This window comes from Neolamprologus brichardi, chromosome 15 (genome assembly GCF_056152115.1).
Source record: "Neolamprologus brichardi isolate AB-2024 chromosome 15, ASM5615211v1, whole genome shotgun sequence".
Lineage (NCBI taxonomy): Eukaryota > Metazoa > Chordata > Actinopteri > Cichliformes > Cichlidae > Neolamprologus > Neolamprologus brichardi.
In genome coordinates, this window is record NC_142118.1 from 16209966 (window position 1) to 16229909 (window position 19944).

Here is a 19944-nt window from a genome sequence, read left to right on the forward strand (position 1 = left end):
TGAGGACCCGGCCTTCGCAGTCTACGTGGGCCGGGTCCTCAGAAGGTCGGGTAGGCTGGAAGTAAACGGCTGTGAAATTGGACAGTCTAACCTTCAGATTTGTGTCACCGCTGTCTCGGTGGAGTTTAATAAACTCGGCCGTCTGCTCCTTGCTATCTAAATTAAAACAGGACACTGGTGTAAATTCTCGACCGTCTCACACTTCTGTTTAATCAGTTTTCTGTTTGATGTTTATTCAGCTGTGTGAAAACCACCCGAGGTAATTAAGTTTTATTTTATCTAATCTAATCTAACAACTTTAATCTCAGCCAAACTGATTCACTCACGAACAAATAAAACACTGAAAAAACAATAACATTTTTAGGTCTAAGTGACTTATATATTACGTTTAACCTGAGTAGGGAAAGTCCTCGGTGATCTGAAAATGATGTGCCGGGAGTTTGCCGTTCTCGGCGGCTCTAGTGACCCTCGAGCTCCCGACTAGCTATCGAGCTGGCGGATAACAGACGTTTCCGAAATCATCAGAGCACTTTTGCAAATATGCGATATCTTGATAAACCGAGCAGATATTTGAAGTTTACACAGCTACATTCTCGCCTGAAAATATGTTAAAAGTTTATTTTGTGACCCAGAAAGAGTAATAAGAGTAATATTAAAAACTTAGTAGCTACAGCCATTGTTGAAAACTGGAATTGGCTGGGCCGCGCTATGAATTCTGGGATATGCTGTGCCACGAAGGATACACCCGACCCATCCTTCAAATTTGGGGAAAAGGAGGATGCATTTGCATACTAATTTGGACAGCCTTCGTCGCGTCGCTGTGACGTAATCGGCCTACAAATGCGGCCTCAGGAGGATGCAGCCCATGAATTTGGACACGACCTGGACTAGTCTGTCCTGGTGATGAGAGAGCTTAAAAGTAGCTGGTAGCTGACAGGGATGCCTACTGGGTGAGGCGTTCCGGGCATGTCCCCCCAGGTGGAGGTCCCGGAGCAGGCCCAAAACAGAGAGATTATATGTCTCGGCTCTCATCTCTGAATATCTTGGTGTTGGGCTTTCCTTCAACTACAACAACTACAACAGATCAACAGGCCAAACCCTACAAACCACTGCCCCATCCCTTTATGCCTCAAATATTTGTCAGTAATTCTGATATTTTAAGCAGTAAATGACCATTTTTGGTGCATTATTTTTCATCTACATGCAAAGCCTCACACAGGCATGTCTTTTTCTGGATATTTGTTCACAATGCAGTCCCCTTGTTTCTTCAATTACAGCTAATCAACAGGATACACAGAAAACATCTTTGGGGACTCTTCACAGATGTTCACTGTCAAACACACATTACAGTCTTATCTGATTCGAATCAGATAAGATTCAAAGAATATTATCTTGCTGATCTGATTAATTCTTTGAATGAATCAGATCAGCAAGATAATATTCTTTGATAAGATTCAAAGAATCTTATCAAATAATCTTATCTTGCAAGGATCCACAAAAACAATACATGGACACCTTTAGATTTTCTAACGTTAGAGAAAGTTATTTGTTAATAGTTCAGTCTTTTTTGTTTGTTTGTTTCTTATCGTTTTTCATTACAGAAGCTCCCAGAGGAGATTGTCTTCTCTTAAAGTGCTGTAGTCAGCTGTGCACTAGATGGCACCTCAGCGCAAACAGAAGCCTCCATGTGTCATTTGTTACAGATAACAGGAGCGTCAACACAAAAGAGTTGATTTTATGACAAAGAGACGAGAGACGAGGAAAGGAAGAATCTGTCCCAGAAGGTAAAGAAAGCACTGAATACAGCGATATATATGTGTATATATATATATATATGTATAAATATATATATATATGTATATACATATATATATATATATATATACATATATATATATATATATATATGTATATATATATATATATACATGTGTGTGTGTGTGTGTACAATTTAAAACTGCAGTTGTTAATTTCTTGGAAATCATCTTGAGAATTTTCCTCATTTCTTCTTTTTTCCTACTTTCTGCAGACTGACCTCTAGATTTAGGTGTGCAATTCTCACCTTCAGCACAGTCAAAAAGTAATGCTTGACACCTTTATGGAGCTTTGCTGTGCTGTAGGGTTTTTTTTTCATACATGTTCTTGTTTATATGAGCAGAAAACAGACATGTGCAATCTTGTGAAAGCAATTTGTGTGCACACAGCATGTGAGCATGCCAGCAGGGAGGATGTGGTTGTCACATGGAGATGGAGGCATGCTGGAGTTTGAGGTTTGAAACAAGCAAATGCTGCATGTTGTTGTGCATTAATACACAGATTAACTAGATTTAAGTGACTTTCAGCGAGGAATATGCTTTGTTTAGCTAACTATGTCATGTTAAACACGTTTTATCCAAGTGTTTTCGGTTAAATGTCAAACACTGTATTTTTAAATGACTTTAAACTCCTTCATCTTCCTGTAAACACAAAATAAGTCATTTTATTTCACTGTGTATGCAGCACTATGTGTGCTATAAAAACAGCATGGTATAAGGTGTGTAGGCTGCAGCAGCATTACCTCAAACACTGTAAGGGAATTCGAGTTTCAAAGTCTGAACATCTACAGCACATGTAATGATTACATTAAATGGTCTCAGGCCCATATAATGTGTACTATAACCTGTACAACTACTATCTCGAAACAGGGATCTTATCGCAGGTCCGCACAACATCGAGCTTTCTGGGAAAGTAAACAAAGTAGAAACCGTTAAGAGCAATTCAGTGAGGAAGAGACCCCTTTATTTGACTCTCTGATCTAGTTTTATAATTTTTTTCATATATTTTATTTAAGTGAACAAAACTAACTGATATTAAACACCTTTTTCAAGAGGAGTGCACCATAAAGCAGCTTCAACCTATCGAGGATTTCTCTGCATTAACTAGCTCAATAAAACCTAAAATTATCCAATTAGAGAACTTGGATTCCATCGTAATTATTAAGGTTTGTTTTTGCTTCAATCTCTGTGTACGCTCACATACAACAGAGTGTTTGATGGACAAAGGATACTCCTTTAAAGATGGCAATGTTCATATTCAGGGCTGAAAGCATCAATGGTTTCTAAGAGGAGTAATGGAGGCTGTTTACAACCACTGTGACTGACCATTGCTGAACAGAAACATTGTCTTATGACCAGTGTTGGGAAGGTTACTTTTAAAATGTATTCCATTACAGAATACAGAATACATGCCGCAAAATGTATTCTGTAACATATTCTGTTACGTTACTCAATGAGAGTAACGTATTCTGAATACTTTGGATTACTTAATATATTATCATGCTGTTTACAACTACATGAACAGTGTTGGGGAGTAACGGAATACATGTACCGCCGTTACGTATTTAAAATACAAAATACGAGTAACTGTATTCTGTTATAGTTACCGTTTAAAAAGAGTGGCTGACGAACCCAGTTGTAAGTAAGCTATTAAGACTCGACAGTACACCGTGTTCGTGTTTTCCTCCAAAAACAATAAGTTCCGTTGGAGCAGCCTTTCAACGCCTCTCTCTGTCTCTCGCTAGCAAGGTTGACCCAGACAACAAAGTAAAGCTAGTTTTCGGCCACGAGCCAGACACGGAAACCACCGTATTAGCCAGAGGCCCCTTTACTACGGTTCGGAGCCGCGGACCTTCAGTAACAGTAATAAATCACAGCAATAGTACATTCATGTAGTTGTAAACAGCATGATAATATATTAAGTAATCCAAAGTATTCAGAATATCTTACTCTCATTGAGTAACGTAACGGAATACGTTACAGAATACATTTTGCGGCATGTATTCTGTATTCTGTAATGGAATACATTTTAAAAGTAACCTTCCCAACACTGTACATGAATGTACTATTGCTGTGATTTATTACTGTTACTGAAGGTCTGCGGCTCTGAACAGTAGTAAAGGGACCTCTGGCTAATACGGTGGGTTCTGTGTCTGGCTCGTGGCCGAAAACTAGCTTTACTTTGTTGTCTGGGTCAACTTTGCTAGCGAGAGACAGAGAGAGGCGTTGAAAGGCTGCTCCAACGGAACTTATTGTTTTTGGAGGAAAACACGAACACGGTGTACTGTCGAGTCTTAATAGCTTACTTACAAATGGGTTCGTCAGGCACTCTTCTTGGCTGCAGTGGTTATTATTATATTTACATGCTTCCAGCTCCCGTTTCTGCTCGATGACAGCTCGTACTTTTCCTTTTTCTCCCTCCCTCGCTCACAGACACATAACGGGTATGACAGTCCATTCTCCCTGCAGCACGGACTACACTGCCTATGATGCTACATTCTTTAGAGCTGTACCTGTAGCATTCTGCCTATTAGCTTAGCACAACAACAACAAAAAGGCCTCTCTCACCCAGGTAACACGCAGAGAGAGAGCGTCACCCTGTAACCATGGCAACCGCAACGCTGCCGCCTGGAACTACAGAACGTAGCTGTCAAATAAAACCCAAACAGTCCTGACCCGCGACAACATGAAACAGGGAAGTACCGCCGTGTAATCCATTTATTTCAACAAAGTAACTGTATTCTAAATACCACCTTTTTAAACGGTAACTATAACGGAATACAGTTACTCGTATTTTGCATTTTAAATACGTAACAGCGGTACATGTATTCCGTTACTCCCCAACACTGCTTATGACAACAGCTATCAGCCATCTACGATACAATCTTGAGAACCTTTTCCACTCACACCTAGCCTCTAGTGATCTCAAGAAGTCACATGATAGGGTGGGGCAAAGTCTCATAGTGGTTTCACCCTTAACCCTCTAGCATTTTAATGAGCAGTGTTGGTCAAGTTACTTGAAAAAAGTAATCAGTAATTAATTACTGATTACTTCCCCAAAAAAGTAATCCCGTTACTTTACTGATTACTTATTTTCAAAAGTAATTAATTACTTAGTTACTTAGTTACTTAGTTACTTTTTAAAAACATGATTTACAACCTGAATAGGCGATAAAGCGATAGATCTTTCAGCCCAATTCTACTTTTTCTACATAATCCATCATACAAAATGTAATCAAATGGAAAAGTCTCTTTTTAAAACTTGTTTTGTTATTTTTAATCTTTTAACTTTATGCATGAAGCAAAATTTTAATTATATGCACCATTCTGTGACTGGAAGAAATTAGTTTAACATTTAAACCTATTTTCTGCACATTCCAGCACATACATACATACACACACACACACACACACACACACACACACACACACATATATATATATATATATATATATATATATATATACATATACATATACATATATATATATATATATATATATATACATATATACATACATATATATATATATATATATATATATATATATATATACATATATACATGTGTGTGTTTACACTCACTCTTTCAGATGCAAGTAAAACACAGCAGAAAATAAATAAAGTCAAGACTAGCGGTCCTTTTGCTCTATTTTCACCTGTAAAGCAGGAGTAGGGTAGGCGGAGGGTTATCCTGGTGCAGGTGTGCCGCAGCGGTCAGTGGAAGGATACGGCAGTTTCTCTGTGAGTTTCCCATTACGTCGTAGCGCACTCGGTGCTTGCTTGGAAGTTTAGGGGTTTTTTTTCGCTGTAAAAAGAAGTTTTCTTCCCACGCACAACGGACACTAATGTTTTTGTCACTTTTTACGGAATCAAACTCAAAATAAGGTCAGTACGTCCACGGTTTAAACGCTGCACGCTCATACTCTCTCCCGCACTCGATATATGATCCATTGTTGATCTGCACACAGCTGTTGTCACACACCTCGCACTCGCTTACGTCACTGTCATGAGACATTCTCGCAAGAAAATCACGGTTTTAGTAACGCAGTAACGCAGCGTTCCTACGGGAAAGTAACGGTAATCTAATTACCGTTTTTGCAATAGTAATCCCTTACTTTACTCGTTACTTGAAAAAAGTAATCGGATTACAGTAACGCGTTACAAGTAACGCGTTACTGCCCATCTCTGGATACGGCAGTTTCTCTGTGAGTTTCCCATTACGTCGTAGCGCACTCGGTGCTTGCTTGGAAGTTTAGGGGTTTTTTTTCGCTGTAAAAAGAAGTTTTCTTCCCACGCACAACGGACACTAATGTTTTTGTCACTTTTTACGGAATCAAACTCAAAATAAGGTCAGTACGTCCACGGTTTAAACGCTGCACGCTCATACTCTCTCCCGCACTCGATATATGATCCATTGTTGATCTGCACACAGCTGTTGTCACACACCTCGCACTCGCTTACGTCACTGTCATGAGACATTCTCGCAAGAAAATCACGGTTTTAGTAACGCAGTAACGCAGCGTTCCTACGGGAAAGTAACGGTAATCTAATTACCGTTTTTGCAATAGTAATCCCTTACTTTACTCGTTACTTGAAAAAAGTAATCGGATTACAGTAACGCGTTACAAGTAACGCGTTACTGCCCATCTCTGTTAATGAGCCATGCCTTGTTTCACACCTTGGCTCATGTGATGATCCACATGATCACTAGTAGGTCAACGACTGCCTCTAAATAGGAAAACCTACATTAGCGGATTAATACCTGGGCCTATCCTCCTTTGGATTTTAGAACTGAAGAAGCCTCTTGGATGAGAGGTGAAACATCCTCACAAACTTAAAGAAGGCCAGTTACCGCTTATTTTAAGCTCTCAAGATTATAATGACCTGGATGACTGAGACCACACAGATGTGTTTAATGCTTCATTTCACTCTTCTGTCACTGAAAATGAACAGAATGAGTGCTAAACAGAACAAACCTTTCATGGAAAAATATTGAAAATAAAAATGCAGGTCCTGCAAACAAGGCAGTTGTTAATCTTGGTAATAAATATGCCAATATTCATATCATTAGCAATCTGACACGTTCAACCTGTTAAACCTTAACCTCCATACATTTGGAGGTTAAAATTGCTCATTGATTGACCTGACTTTATTTTGCTTCACAGTGCATCACTAATGAGCCTAATGAGCAGCAAACATAGTACCAACTGCAAAAAGCCAAAGTCAGCATCGCACACAATACCATATTCACATAGAGCAAGACTCAAGGTTAAAACAGCTACAATTCCAACCAAATGCACCATAAATATAAGAACAGTCACACTGACTGAAATTTGATGCACCTCTTCTGTCCTCAGGATACAAAATTCTTTGAATGAGCCTGCAAAAGTCAGCCTGCCCTATCATTTGATTTTTCACTCACAGCTCTGATTTGGCACCATGGACCACACAGTGGATATTATCTCTGATCCAGATCCATGGCTCAACAAGACAACTGCAAATAGCACCTCCACTTACACGCCTACCATGTCACCAGTAATGGACAAAACCATCAACATAATTATGATAATTGTCTTATTTGTGACCCTGGTTTCACTGGGATGCACCATGGAGGTGTCCAAGATCAAGGTGACTACAGCAAGTTCAGTTTCATATGTGAGCTAAATGTAAGGGGACAATCTTATGCTAATGTGAACTTTTCTTCTTCTGTTTCCAGCATCATATGAGGAAACCTAAGGGGGTGGCTATCGCAGTCGTGGCCCAGTATGGCATAATGCCTCTCACAGCTTTTTGCTTAGCTAAGGTTGGTACTGATACAAAGTGAAATAAGGTTATAAACACTACAGTAAGAAAGGCAGTAGGCATAATATGTTTGTACTGGAAAATATTTGTGTTCCTGCTTTTTCTTTACTTCATTTTTAATTGTCATTTCTAATGTTAGTAGCGCTAAAACAGTAAAAAAAAAAAAAAGTATTTTCTGTTTTATATTATTCTGAATATATAAAATGGTCATTTAATCTGTTCACTGATTTAGAATTTATTCATGAACTATGACATTAACTGCAGAGGAATCATCAGTAATTAAAAAAAGCAATTAAAGAAAATGCTAAAGGTATTCTTAGTGCACATTTGTGTCATTATCAGATCTCGCTTTTGTTGCTCTTGCATATGAGGTTACTATGATTATTGTGTTACAGCTGTTTAAGTTGGCTGAAATAGCAGCCGTGGTGATTCTGATCTGTGGCTGCTGTCCCGGAGGAGCTCTCTCCAACATCCTGGCTCTGGCTCTACAGGGCGACATGAACCTCAGGTATACAAACAGAAAATATTTAGCTACAAAACTGTTAATGCATTGGGTTTTTTCTTAAACGATCAAACGCACAAAGACATAAATCCTTAGAGATTATTGGTCTTTATTTTATTTGTAAAATTCAAAACCCCCTTACTGCGGGAGGAAGTGCATTCCTAAATGGTTTGCTATTAAAATCTCACATTTTTTAGGTATCTTCTTCTGACACCTCCGAATCCAGATGGTTTAATTTCCTTTGAAACAACTTTAAATAACACACAAGTTAAAGACACAAACCCGTGTGTTTATTTAAATTCAGTTCTGGGAAAAGATATGCAATAAACTGTGTTTTTTTTAAGTTAAGCAACCTCATCCGTCTTGTTATCGTACCGCTGATAATGATAATACACCTTGCAGTCTGAAAAGCAGTGATACACGTTATTAGAAATTAATGTCTTACAGATCATCATCATTGTGACACATTTTATCATAACAGAGCGACACCTAGGCGTTATACTTTAACTCGGCTAGCCTTTCACCTAGTCTCTTATCTTTCCCTTATGAAGCAAAGTTACTTTAGGCTTCGAAACAGTCCTCCTTTATCTGATACGCGAGGACCTTGTTTGGCCTGTTGCTCATAAACATGATCAGTGAGGACAGACTGTGGGCAATGAGGGCAATGAATGCTTGTTATCCAACCAAGTGCCTGGAAGAACATCGTTATCTCACACAACCCCACTAATGCTTTATAAATTAGAATTTTTGTTTTGTTTCGTTTGGGAACAAGAAAATGACCACTGACAAAACTCTGATCTACAAAGGAATGTTAACAAGAGCGTAATGGCATGTACTAGAGTTACATAACACAGTGTATCAGGCAACCTTGTAACAATTAGTTGGAAAGCATGTCATGGGCTCCCAAACCAGCAAAAATAACACAAGCAGAGGTTTCTGCAGGATATGTGGAATTTCCAGTTAGGCAGGGTTTTGGAAGTAATGCATGAGGCTCCCAAACGGTGAGCTGCTCACAAGAGGAAAAGTGGGAAAACTGGACTGTGTTTTTGATAGTATGTAGAAATAAGAGGAACATCCACTTTGCAATCTTAACAATTAACATAAGGACTGCTCTTGGCTTCTAGAGACCTCGCTGCTTAATTTAGACATGATATTCAATTCAATTCTATTCTATTTATACAGCGCCAAATCACAACAACAGTCATGTCAAGGTGCTTTATATTGTAAGGTAGACTGTACAATAATACATACAGAGAAAAACCCAACAATCATTTGACTTCTATGAGAAAGCACTTTGGTGACAGTGGGAAGGAAAAACTCCCTTTTAACAGGAAGAAACCTCCAGCAGAACCAGGCTCAGGGAGGGGGAGACATCTGCTGGGACCAATTGGGGTGAGAGAAGGAAGACAGCATAAGACATGCTCTGGAAGAGAGACAAAGATTAATAATAAGTATGATTCAGTGCAGAGAGGTATATTAACACATAGTGAGTGAGAAAGGTGACTGAAGAAACACTCAGTATGATATGATATGAAGTCTTTCCACTGGGCTCTTGCTTGCTATTTGTAAAAACTGCAGATGGACTGCTGAATCTTGTCCTGTGGACAAGAGCCACCTCCACAGGACAAGACTCAGCAGTCCATCTGCATCTTAAGGATAAAGGACACTCTTTCGAGGATGCCAATGTTCACATTTTGGACAGAGAGGACAGATGGTTTGAAAGAGGAGTAAAAGAAGCCATCTATGTCCACTGTGAGCGACCATCTTTGAACAGAGGTGGTGGTTTACGACACCAACTGTCTGCCATCTATAATCCAGTTTTGAGTTCCCTCCCCAGACGCCTTAACGCCCACTCACATCCTGGGCCATCTGACCTCAGGAATTCGCATGATAAGGTGGGGCCAGGTTTCACAATGAGCTTACCCGAAACCCTGGCTGATTGGGACCCACACCCATTTTCACACCTTGGCTCAGGCGATTAGAGGATCATCAGGGGGTCCTTTTGTCCCTCTTTGGGGGGATACTCCCACTAGGTTTAAATCTGGGACTCCCCACCATTTGACCTTAGAACTGAAGAAGCTTCTCGGATGAGAGGTGAAACATCTTCAAGCAACTTAAAGAAGATGCTTTTCTTTGCAAGCTCCTTTGACTGCACAAATATTCTTCTTCTATTTCTTCTTGTTGTTCAAATTAATTATTTTTTTCTTCTCATTGCTTGGCTTAACCTCAGAATACTGATACTGAATACACATTATTTATGTTGTATGTAAACACATCTGAGACAGAAATATACTCTTTCTGCAGTTTAGAAAGAGACAGTATATTTCTTCCACATTGTTTTCTCTTCATTGGCTCCATTAATTACAGAAATGGTAGTTTTTACTTCCCACTGTTACCAAGTGCTTGCTCATAGGGGGTCATCTGATTGCAGGGTCTTTACCTTGCAAAATAAAGCACCTTGAGGTAACTGTTGTTGTGATTTGGCGCTATATAAATAGAATGTATTGAACCTCTGGAACAGTCAGAATTAGTGCAACCTGTTCGTGTTGTGTGTATGAAGTGTCTCACACTATGATAAATTTTGAATGCATTTTGTCAACATAATGCTGAGAAGGAAATTTTGAGCATTGTGGTGCTACTAAAAGATAAAAGCTGTCACGGTCACGCGCTTATCTTTTTCTTTCAGCATCGTGATGACCTCTTGCTCAACGTTGCTGGCTCTTGGTATGATGCCTCTCCTGCTCTACCTCTACTGTCAGGGTTTCTCCGACCTGCAGAACGCTGTCCCTTTTGTTGAAATTATCGTATCACTGGTCATGATCCTTGTGCCGTGCGGCATCGGCATCATCATCAATGCCTACAGGCCGCAGTACTCGAAGATCATCACAAAGGTCTGTGCATACTCACAAGAGTCTGAAGGTTGGACAGATCACTAGAACTGATAAACAGTGTTGATTAACTGGCACAGAGATAGCAAAGTTAAAGTCACTTCAAAGCTGAGCCTTTAAAATGTATCAGTACATCACCAGTCAAAACTTTCTTACATCAATCAAGTATTTGATTTTGTGTGTCACATGTTTTAAATGAATCTTTCTCATTTTTCTCACATCACATGACTGCACAGTGAGTCCTAAAGAGTTTTTTTGGACCAGAGTGGTATATAGGTAACCAGGTCAATGTGAACCAGTACATGTTTTAGAGAACTGTGTTCTGGTTTTTGGATGGTAAAGGATCTCTGTATCACTTCGAAATCAGGCTTCACTATTTGTTACTGGATCGACTTATTTTTGGTTTTGATCTTTTTATTGGATCTGTTGACAACAGAGTCAGGTCCTTAAGTTTTTCAACAGTCATTTTTTGTAGTTTTGCATCTGTACACAATCATGGTGGGTTTAAAATCAAGCAATCAAGATGTGACTCAAGTCAGACTTTCAGCTTTAATTTAAAAAAGTAATTACCTTAACTGTTTGCTACTGTGGTCAAATACAAGTTCAGCTCACAATGTTTTATCTGCCACATTTGTTATGAAGTAAAAGGGAATACGCCTCATTTTGCCTTAAAATGCTTGTCAGTCAACTGTCAAATTGCTATGGAGTTGATTTGTTTCGTGTCCTGCTGTTTGCAGGTAGGCCTGATTATAATGATGATTTTTATCGTGGTGAGCTTCACCTTAACCAACATTGGAATCGGAAGAGTCATGCTGACTGTGCTGTCTCCTTCGCTCTTGGCCATCGCTGCTCTCATGCCTTTGATAGGCTACTCCTTTGGATATGTCCTCTCTGCGATCTTCAGACTCAGCCAGTCGTAGGTTCTTTGGCTTAATTCAGTCATCGAGTCAAGTCAAGGCAGTCACATCAAAGATGAAAGAATTATGAGCGTTTCTGTTTATATTCATGACTCATGAACATGTGTGTCTGTCACCAGGGAGCGGAGGACCGTTTCTGTGGAAACAGGCTGTCAGAACATCCAGGTGTGGATGACCATATTGAAGATAGCTTTCCCCCAGGAAGTGATAGGCCCTCTGTTTCTATTCCCAATGATCTACGGGTCTTTTCAGGTGACGGAGGCGTTTGTGCTCGTCGTGCTGTTCAGGTGCTACCAAAGGTTCACGAAAAAGGAGAAAGGTACATCAGGTTATCTAAGGCCTTTTATGACACAAGAAAAAACATGGGGAACAAACAGGAATAAACAAGAATAAGTTCAGCCTTGACCCTTTATAGTGTTGATGATTAATAACAGTTGTTAGTGGGCATTAATCTAAGCAAGGCAGATTTGATGTAAGCTTTTATTTTGTAGGTTATAGAGACCAATCTTGAACCTCTAATGACATACCCTCATTTGTGTCCTCATTTAATGGCATCAAAATTGACCTTTTATAAAGGTACATAGAACATAGAGGGGTGTTTATTCTACTGTATATAATTTCCTTGTTATTCATCTGAACTGAAGATATTAAATATAAAACAGACTGGAGTCTGAATTACAAGTATGAGATCTTAGAATAACTTTTGTTAGTTTTTAAAACAAAGGCTGTTGTAAATGTTGGATAGTTAAAGGAAGGACCAGTTTATACTTTAGTCATGCTGAAACACTGAAACAAGACTTTTCACCTTAAAAAAACCAAAAAAAAAAAAACCAATTTCACAAAAAATATAAGGTATAAAGGCTCTAATACAAACAGTAAAGCCGTGCATTTGTGTTTTTTAAAAATTGGAAGAATAGTGTTAAAAATACTTTTTGATGTGTAGAGCAAGGGAAAGCTGGACTTTTTTCCACAACATACTTTTTGACTTCTCATTACAGTAAAGCACAATTATAATTTTTCTGTCCTGTCAGCCAGCATGAAGTAGCTCTCTTAAACACTGTTGGTGCTTTTTTCTGCTTCCATGTGTCAAAATGGGCCTATTTTTTATGTAGATGAATATCCAGACCACAGAGTTTCATATTTAACCACAAGTTGATCAACTTTTGTGCCAGATCTCAGTTTGTGTTTATAATGGATCTGCTTATCTGACTCACAGAGACTTACCAGCCTGCAGTCACTGAAGAGGAGCTGAAAGAGACGACTGAGGGGACTGTGTGACCTCAATCACCACCCATGTATTGTACAGCCTACAGCTGACTAAACAAACAGAAAAATGCGCAGCCGTATAGCTGGTCTTGATATTTATACTGTATTGTGATCTGATCTTTTTACAAACTCATTTGAAAACTACATTTACATGTCTGCAATCTTCACACAAATCCCAAATAAAAGCACAGCCACGCAATATAATGCAAGAAGGAACAGCATCCTTTAGTCAGTCGTAACTACGGCCATAAAAAGCATGAACATATGTGATTGCAACATTATAATTGCAAACATGTGCTGCCACTAGTCCATTGAGAGCTTTTATTGTCACCAAGAGGGCCGTCTTCGTAAGCTGGAAAACAAAAAACAACTTGGACTTCTTACAGTGGAAGAATCTCTTTCTTTAGATCCTTGGAAAAAGCTCAACAAGTTCAATAAGAAATAATCAGTTATCATCAGTTAACTAACACATGTTTTTCCATTGCATAATGTGATTGCAATTTGATGATTGATGATTTTGCAGAGTGGTTTGTGATGAATCATCCACTGAATGTAAATAAGGCCAGAGAGATTGTGATCAGCTTCAGAAGGAAGAGGACAGCTACAGAGCCCATCACTGTCCTGGGACAGGATGATGCTGTGGTGTGACACAGGCAGTGTTGGTCAAGTTACTTGAAAAAAGTAATCAGTAATTAATTACTGATTACTTCCCCAAAAAAGTAATCCCGTTACTTTACTGATTACTTATTTTCAAAAGTAATTAATTACTTAGTTACTTAGTTACTTAGTTACTTTTTAAAAACATGATTTACAACCTGAATAGGTGATAAAGCGATAGATCTTTCAGCCCAATTCTACTTTTTCTACATAATCCATCATACAAAATGTAATCAAATGGAAAAGTCTCTTTTTAAAACTTGTTTTGTTAGTTTTAATCTTTTAACTTTATGCATCAAGCATAAAATTTTAATTATATGCACCATTCTCTGACTGGAAGAAATTAGTTTAACATTTAAACCTATTTTCTGCACATTCCAGCACATAATATATATATATATATATATATATATATATATATATATATATATATATATATATATATATTTTTTTTTTTTTTTTTTTTTTGTGTGTTTACACTCACTCTTTCAGATGCAAGTAAAACACAGCAGAAAATAAATAAAGTCAAAGACTAGCGGTCCTGTTGCTCTATTTTCACCTGTAAAGCAGGAGTAGAGTAGGCAGAGGTTTATCCTGGTGCAGGTGTGCCGCAGCGGTCAGTGGAAGGATACCGCAGTTTCTCTGTGAGTTTCCCATTACGTCGTAGCTACTCGGTGCTTGCTTGGAAGTTTAGGGGGTTTTTTTCGCTGTAAAAAGAAGTTTTCTTCCCACGCACAGCGGACACTAATGTTTTTGTCACTTTTTATGGAATCAAACTCAAAGTAAGGTCAGTACTTCCACGCTTTAAACGCTGCACGCTCATACTCTCTCCCGCACTCGATATATGATCCATTGTTGATCTGCACACAGCTGTTGTCACGAACATCACACTCGCTTACGTCACTGTCATGAGACATTCTCGCAAGAAAATCACGGTTTTAGTAACGCAGTAACGCAGCGTTCCTACGGGAAAGTAATGGTAATCTAATTACCATTTTTGCAATAGTAATCCCTTACTTTACTCGTTACTTGAAAAAAGTAATCGGATTACAGTAACGCGTTACAAGTAACGCGTTACTGCCCATCTCTGAACACAGGTATCATAGAGTACGTGTATACTAATGGGGTGAGCAAGGAAACGAATTTCTTAATTTAGAGGAGCTTATTGGGTAATAGTTGAGTAAAGGTCTCACTGATGTTAAACACGTTTTCAAGAGAGACTTGAGAGCTGCACCATGAAGCAGGTTCAGGTTAAAATCCCCAGTTATCAACTTGTTATTACTTGTTATCACTGGCTTCATGCTTCACATAAAACAGGGTGGCCTGTCGTTGGACTGTCATGTCTGCAACTTAAAAGAGATGGTGATAGAAGAATATGAGAGACATCAAGACAGCAAAACTGGATGCAGGACTGCTTTTTCTGGGCTGCTGGAGGGGAGGTGATTCAAGGTGAATCATTTTCTACATTGAATATTCACTATAATACCTCAAGTGTATGAGTTTTATTAACTGTAATACCAGCAATGTACAAAATATTTGTCAGAAATCTTTGGCAAATTAAAAAAATAAAAATGTGGAGGACAAGAGAAAACTGCAGCAGGTGGTGAGGGCGGCAGAGTGGGCAACTGCCACTTCACTAACCCCCCTCAGAGTAGGGCTGTGCGATATGACTAAAATCTCATATCCCGATATAAAACATCTATCGTCCGATAACGATATAAATCACAAAAATGTAACATTTTCTGTAAATTCTGTGAATCTCGGGTAGCTGAAGTGTTTCCAGCTGGGCATCATGCACTGTAAAATGTAATATTGTGTTTAATTAAAAATATTAAATAGGCTGAACTCAGTTTTTATCAATTTGTTATTAGAACTCGATTTAAATAAGTACTTTTTATGCAAACACGCTGATAAACTCAATTTATTTGAGTTGTCTTAACTTAGAAAAACTAAGTAAGATGGAAGTTTTGCTTCTCAGTGTGGAAGGATGAAAGATGTGTTTTGAAAATGCCACGTGACTACCGTCCTCCTCCCTCTTGGATCAGTCCGCATGTTCATGGTGCCAGCATTTGTTATGGAATATGTTGAGCAAACCTGGAGAAGTGTCAGCTCAAGATGTTATTGTTGTCATTGCTGTGAATCTTTACCTGATACACTGACTTGGTGAGTAAATGTTTACTCTTATTCAAACTGATTTTGTGGCTTCTCTTAGTGTAACCGAGGACAAGGTATGAGTAAACGGGGCAAAGAAATAAATTGATCATTTATTTATTACATTAGTTAGACATACAAATTCCTAGTTATTTCCAGACAGGACTTACAACACATCCTGCTGATATCCTAGCTGCACATGAGACTTACCACACAAACTGTGCGAAAATAACAACACTGCAACCCGTCACACCCTGCTTAGCAACACTGCAATCGTGGCACACACTGCAAACAATTCGGGTCTCAGCGCAGCTGGGAATCAGTGCTATGCATGGCCTGCGATCTGGGAGATAAAGGGAAGTGGCACAAACAAAACAAAAAAGGAGGTTAGTCCGCCCTTACACAACTTACTCTCAATCAATAACCGCCTTTACGGCTGGACGGACTAACCAAAACAAAATTACAAATCAATCAAAAGAACGAAAAAAGGACAGCAGAGACAGCACAGCTGAAAAACAAACAACATTATCAATTAAAATATTACCCAATAAAATATCAATTTTATGAAACCATTCAAAATCATGAAGCTAAAACAAACACTCAATATACCTACAATATTAATCAGTTTCCCTGCGCACAGTCGATCTAGGGCTTGATCAATTCTTCTATTAAAATTCGTGGCCACACTAAAAAAGTCCAATGACACGTTAAAAATAGGCACATACAATAGCAAATGATCCAAACAAAAATGGCAAAGGTCTCTTACCGATAGTATACCCACTCGCACCCGAGTGAATTAATTGCCTCTGGTTTTTTCCACAGAAGAGCGCTGACTTCACCCAACACACCCACTACCTTTTCACAGCTCTTCAGCCAATCACCTGGCAGAGAGCAACAAACTGCCAGGTGACACTTGTTACAACCCTCCCCTACAAAGGGCATCGGCGACCCGACGATGAGCTGAAAAGAGCACACTTAAAATTTTGCTCATTTTATAATGGATTGTGGCAATCTAAATGGGTTTCAGTGCTGTCCAGCAGTCTTCCTCATTGACCTACGAGACCCTTGCGCCAAGCTGGCAACATCTTCCTCCCCAGGTTCTAGGTCCCCAGAACAATCCAAATGGGGCACCCCCACATGTGTGGGACTCAACATCCCTTCCTTCAACACTGCAGAATCGCCTCCATCTCCCTGTTCTGTAAACATTTGTTCCACTTCATCAACCATACTGTTATTTGTGGCCAGCATTCCAGTTAGATCATCCTGTTTTGACATTTGTAGGCCACTATCTTGGTCTCCATCCAATTCCCTGATTGGAATGTTTCTCAACTCAGTTCGATGTACTTGTCGAAGTGGACCAGTGTGCCCAGCAGGAGCGACTGAATATACTACGCCATGACCAGGAGGAGGTCGCACTACTTGAAAGGGCGTGGGATCCCAAAAATCTTGAATCTTATTGCGACCTCTTACAGAGTGGTTTCTCATATACACCAAATCGCCCTGCTCCAAATCAGGACTAGCACATTTAGAGGAATTCAAATCTCTCTGAACCCTTCTCCTTTCTAACCGTTGCTGCACAACATCATATGCAGCAGCCAAGGACTTTTGGTGTTCCTGTACCCACTCTTCAAGAGTGACATCCTCATCAACTTCACTGCCAGCACCCAACCAAAAATCCACTGGCAACCGTGGCTCTTGCCCGAACATCAAATAATATGGAGTCATACCAGTTGACTGATGTACTGTGGTGTTATACGCATATGTGACTTGGGAGAGATGCCGGGGCCACCGGCGCTTTTGTTCAGGAGGCAGGGCACGCAGCAAGTCATGAAGTGTACGATTAAATCGTTCACATTGACCATTACCTTGTAGATGATAGGGTGTCGTCCGACTCTTCTCTATCTTATAAATCTTACACAGCTGTTGCACCAAAGCACTTTCAAAATTTCGCCCCTGATCAGAATGTATACGACTTGGAGGCCCAAATAAATGAAACCAATGCTTCACTAAAGCCTCTGCCACTGTACTGGCTCGCTGATCTTTCGTAGGGACAGTCTGAGTATATTTAGAAAAGATGTCAGTCATTACCAAAATATTGTCTTTACCATCAGTTGAGGGTTCAAGTACTGTAAAATCAATTGCCAAAATTTCATGAGGCCGAGATGCAGAAATACTACCCATAAAGGTTTTAATCTTTGGCACAACGGCCTTAGAAAGAACACACCTTTCACAATCTCTGCACCATCTCTCAATATCTGCATACATGTGCGGCCAATAATATCGCGAGCGCACCAACTGCAGTGTACGCTCAACCCCTTGATGTCCATGCTCATCGTGGAGTAAACGAAGGACGCGGCTCTATAAACACTGCGGCAACACCAGCTGGTCAACCTCCCTCACTCCATCAGGAGTATGAGTGCAGCGATACAACACAGACTCCCTTTGTTTCATCCGCCCCCATTGACGGACCAATTCCCTCGAACCCTTACCAAGACCATCTCTTTCCTTTGAATCTGGCAACCTGGCCACCTCCCAATACTTTAAGAAAGGACCAATCACAGGGTCTTGTTTCTGTAACCTAGAGAGATCAGAGAAAGAACAACCAGGTAAAACACTTATCTCTGCCTGAACACTGGGAATCATCTCACACTGCACTCCAATATCATTAGATAACGGACTATCCAATTCCATTACAGTTCCATGTAGGCGGGACAGTGCGTCTGCATTAGCATTCTGAGCCCCAGGCCAGTATTTTATGGTCAAATCAAAAGCGGCCAGCTCTGATGCCCACCTCTGTTCTGTGGCACCTAGCTTTGCCGTGGACAGATAGCTTAGTGGGTTATTATCTGTAAATACAGTGCAACGATGACCCAAAAAATACTCCCTAAACTTTTCAGTGACGGCCCACTTGAGAGCTACAAGCTCAAGCTTCATGGAACTATAATTCCTCATATTCCGCTCTGTAGGCTTTAAGCTCCGACTGGCAAAAGCTATTGGCCGCAACTTACCCTAATACTCCTGGGAAAGCACTGCCCCTAGACCCCCATAGCTTGCATCTACTTCCAACGTAAATGGCTTCTGAAAATCAGCAAAAGCAAGCACTGGTGCAGAAACTAGGGCAGCCTTGAGCTGATGAAAACTTTGTTCACACTCTAAATCCCAAGAGTCCAATAACGGTTTTGGGGGGGTCCTTCCTTTTCTACCTGGAGGGAGGAGTGCAGAGACCAGTCTATGCAAGCGAGCAGCCATGCGTGAAAAACCAGCTATGAATCTCCTATAATAACTGGCAAATCCTAAAAAGGAACGCAGTTCTGCTAGATTGCTGGGCGTTTTCCAATCCCGCACTGCAGCTATTTTATCTGGATCAGTAGAAACTCCTTCGGCAGACACCACATGCCCCAAATACTTCACTTGCCTCTGGAAAAACTGGCACTTTGAGAGTTTCACTTTAAGCCCCTCTTTATCCAGACGAGAGAATATTTCTGCTTTAAGTCCCAACCAACCACAGTCTTTAAGCTTTTCATCACTGAGATGAGAAAAGTTATTTTTAAAAGAGCTTTCTGTGATTGTTGTGACCATGGACCCTGTGTCCAGCAAACATGAAATAATAACCCCACCCAAATCAACCTCCCCTTCCAAGCATTCACCAACTAGATGACTGAGTTCTACATTATTGGAGCCTTGCAACCCTCCCACCAGTGTGTGGCTCTGTGCACTGGTGAGTACTAGTTTTCCACCGCCCTAGTAGTTTGGCCATCAGCCCTAGCTGCTGTTTCATGCTGATTTCCATCAGAATTGGGTAATGTCGGGCAAAATCGGGCAATATGTCCAATTTGCTCACACCTAAAACAAATGGGTTTACCATTCACCGTTCTTCTACGTTGAGAAGTGTGACTGCTAGAAGCAGCCACCTCTTGTGGGTTTAATGCCTTAATGACCAACT

The 19944-nt window shown here is 39.9% G+C and overlaps 1 protein-coding gene across 3 annotated transcripts; it reads left to right on the plus strand.

The window, feature by feature from the left end:
* The first annotated feature begins 1739 nt into the window (after positions 1–1739).
* Positions 1740–13758, plus strand: slc10a1 (solute carrier family 10 member 1). 3 transcript variants are annotated; one of them, XM_006792668.3, is made up of 8 exons: positions 1740–1784; positions 7243–7446; positions 7535–7621; positions 8016–8128; positions 10809–11013; positions 11748–11926; positions 12047–12246; positions 13144–13758. In XM_006792668.3, the coding sequence occupies exons 2-8, from the start codon at positions 7258–7260 to the stop codon at positions 13203–13205; spliced, it is 1035 nt and encodes a 344-aa protein (XP_006792731.1). In that variant the 5' UTR covers positions 1740–1784; positions 7243–7257; the 3' UTR covers positions 13206–13758. The 3 variants fall into 3 exon arrangements, with proteins under 3 accessions (XP_006792731.1, XP_087708278.1, XP_035764406.1); XM_035908513.2 differs by lacking the exon at positions 1740–1784 and adding an exon at positions 2253–2270; XM_087852152.1 differs by lacking the exon at positions 7243–7446 and having other exon boundaries at positions 1746–1784.
* Positions 13759–19944: the final 6186 nt, after the last annotated feature.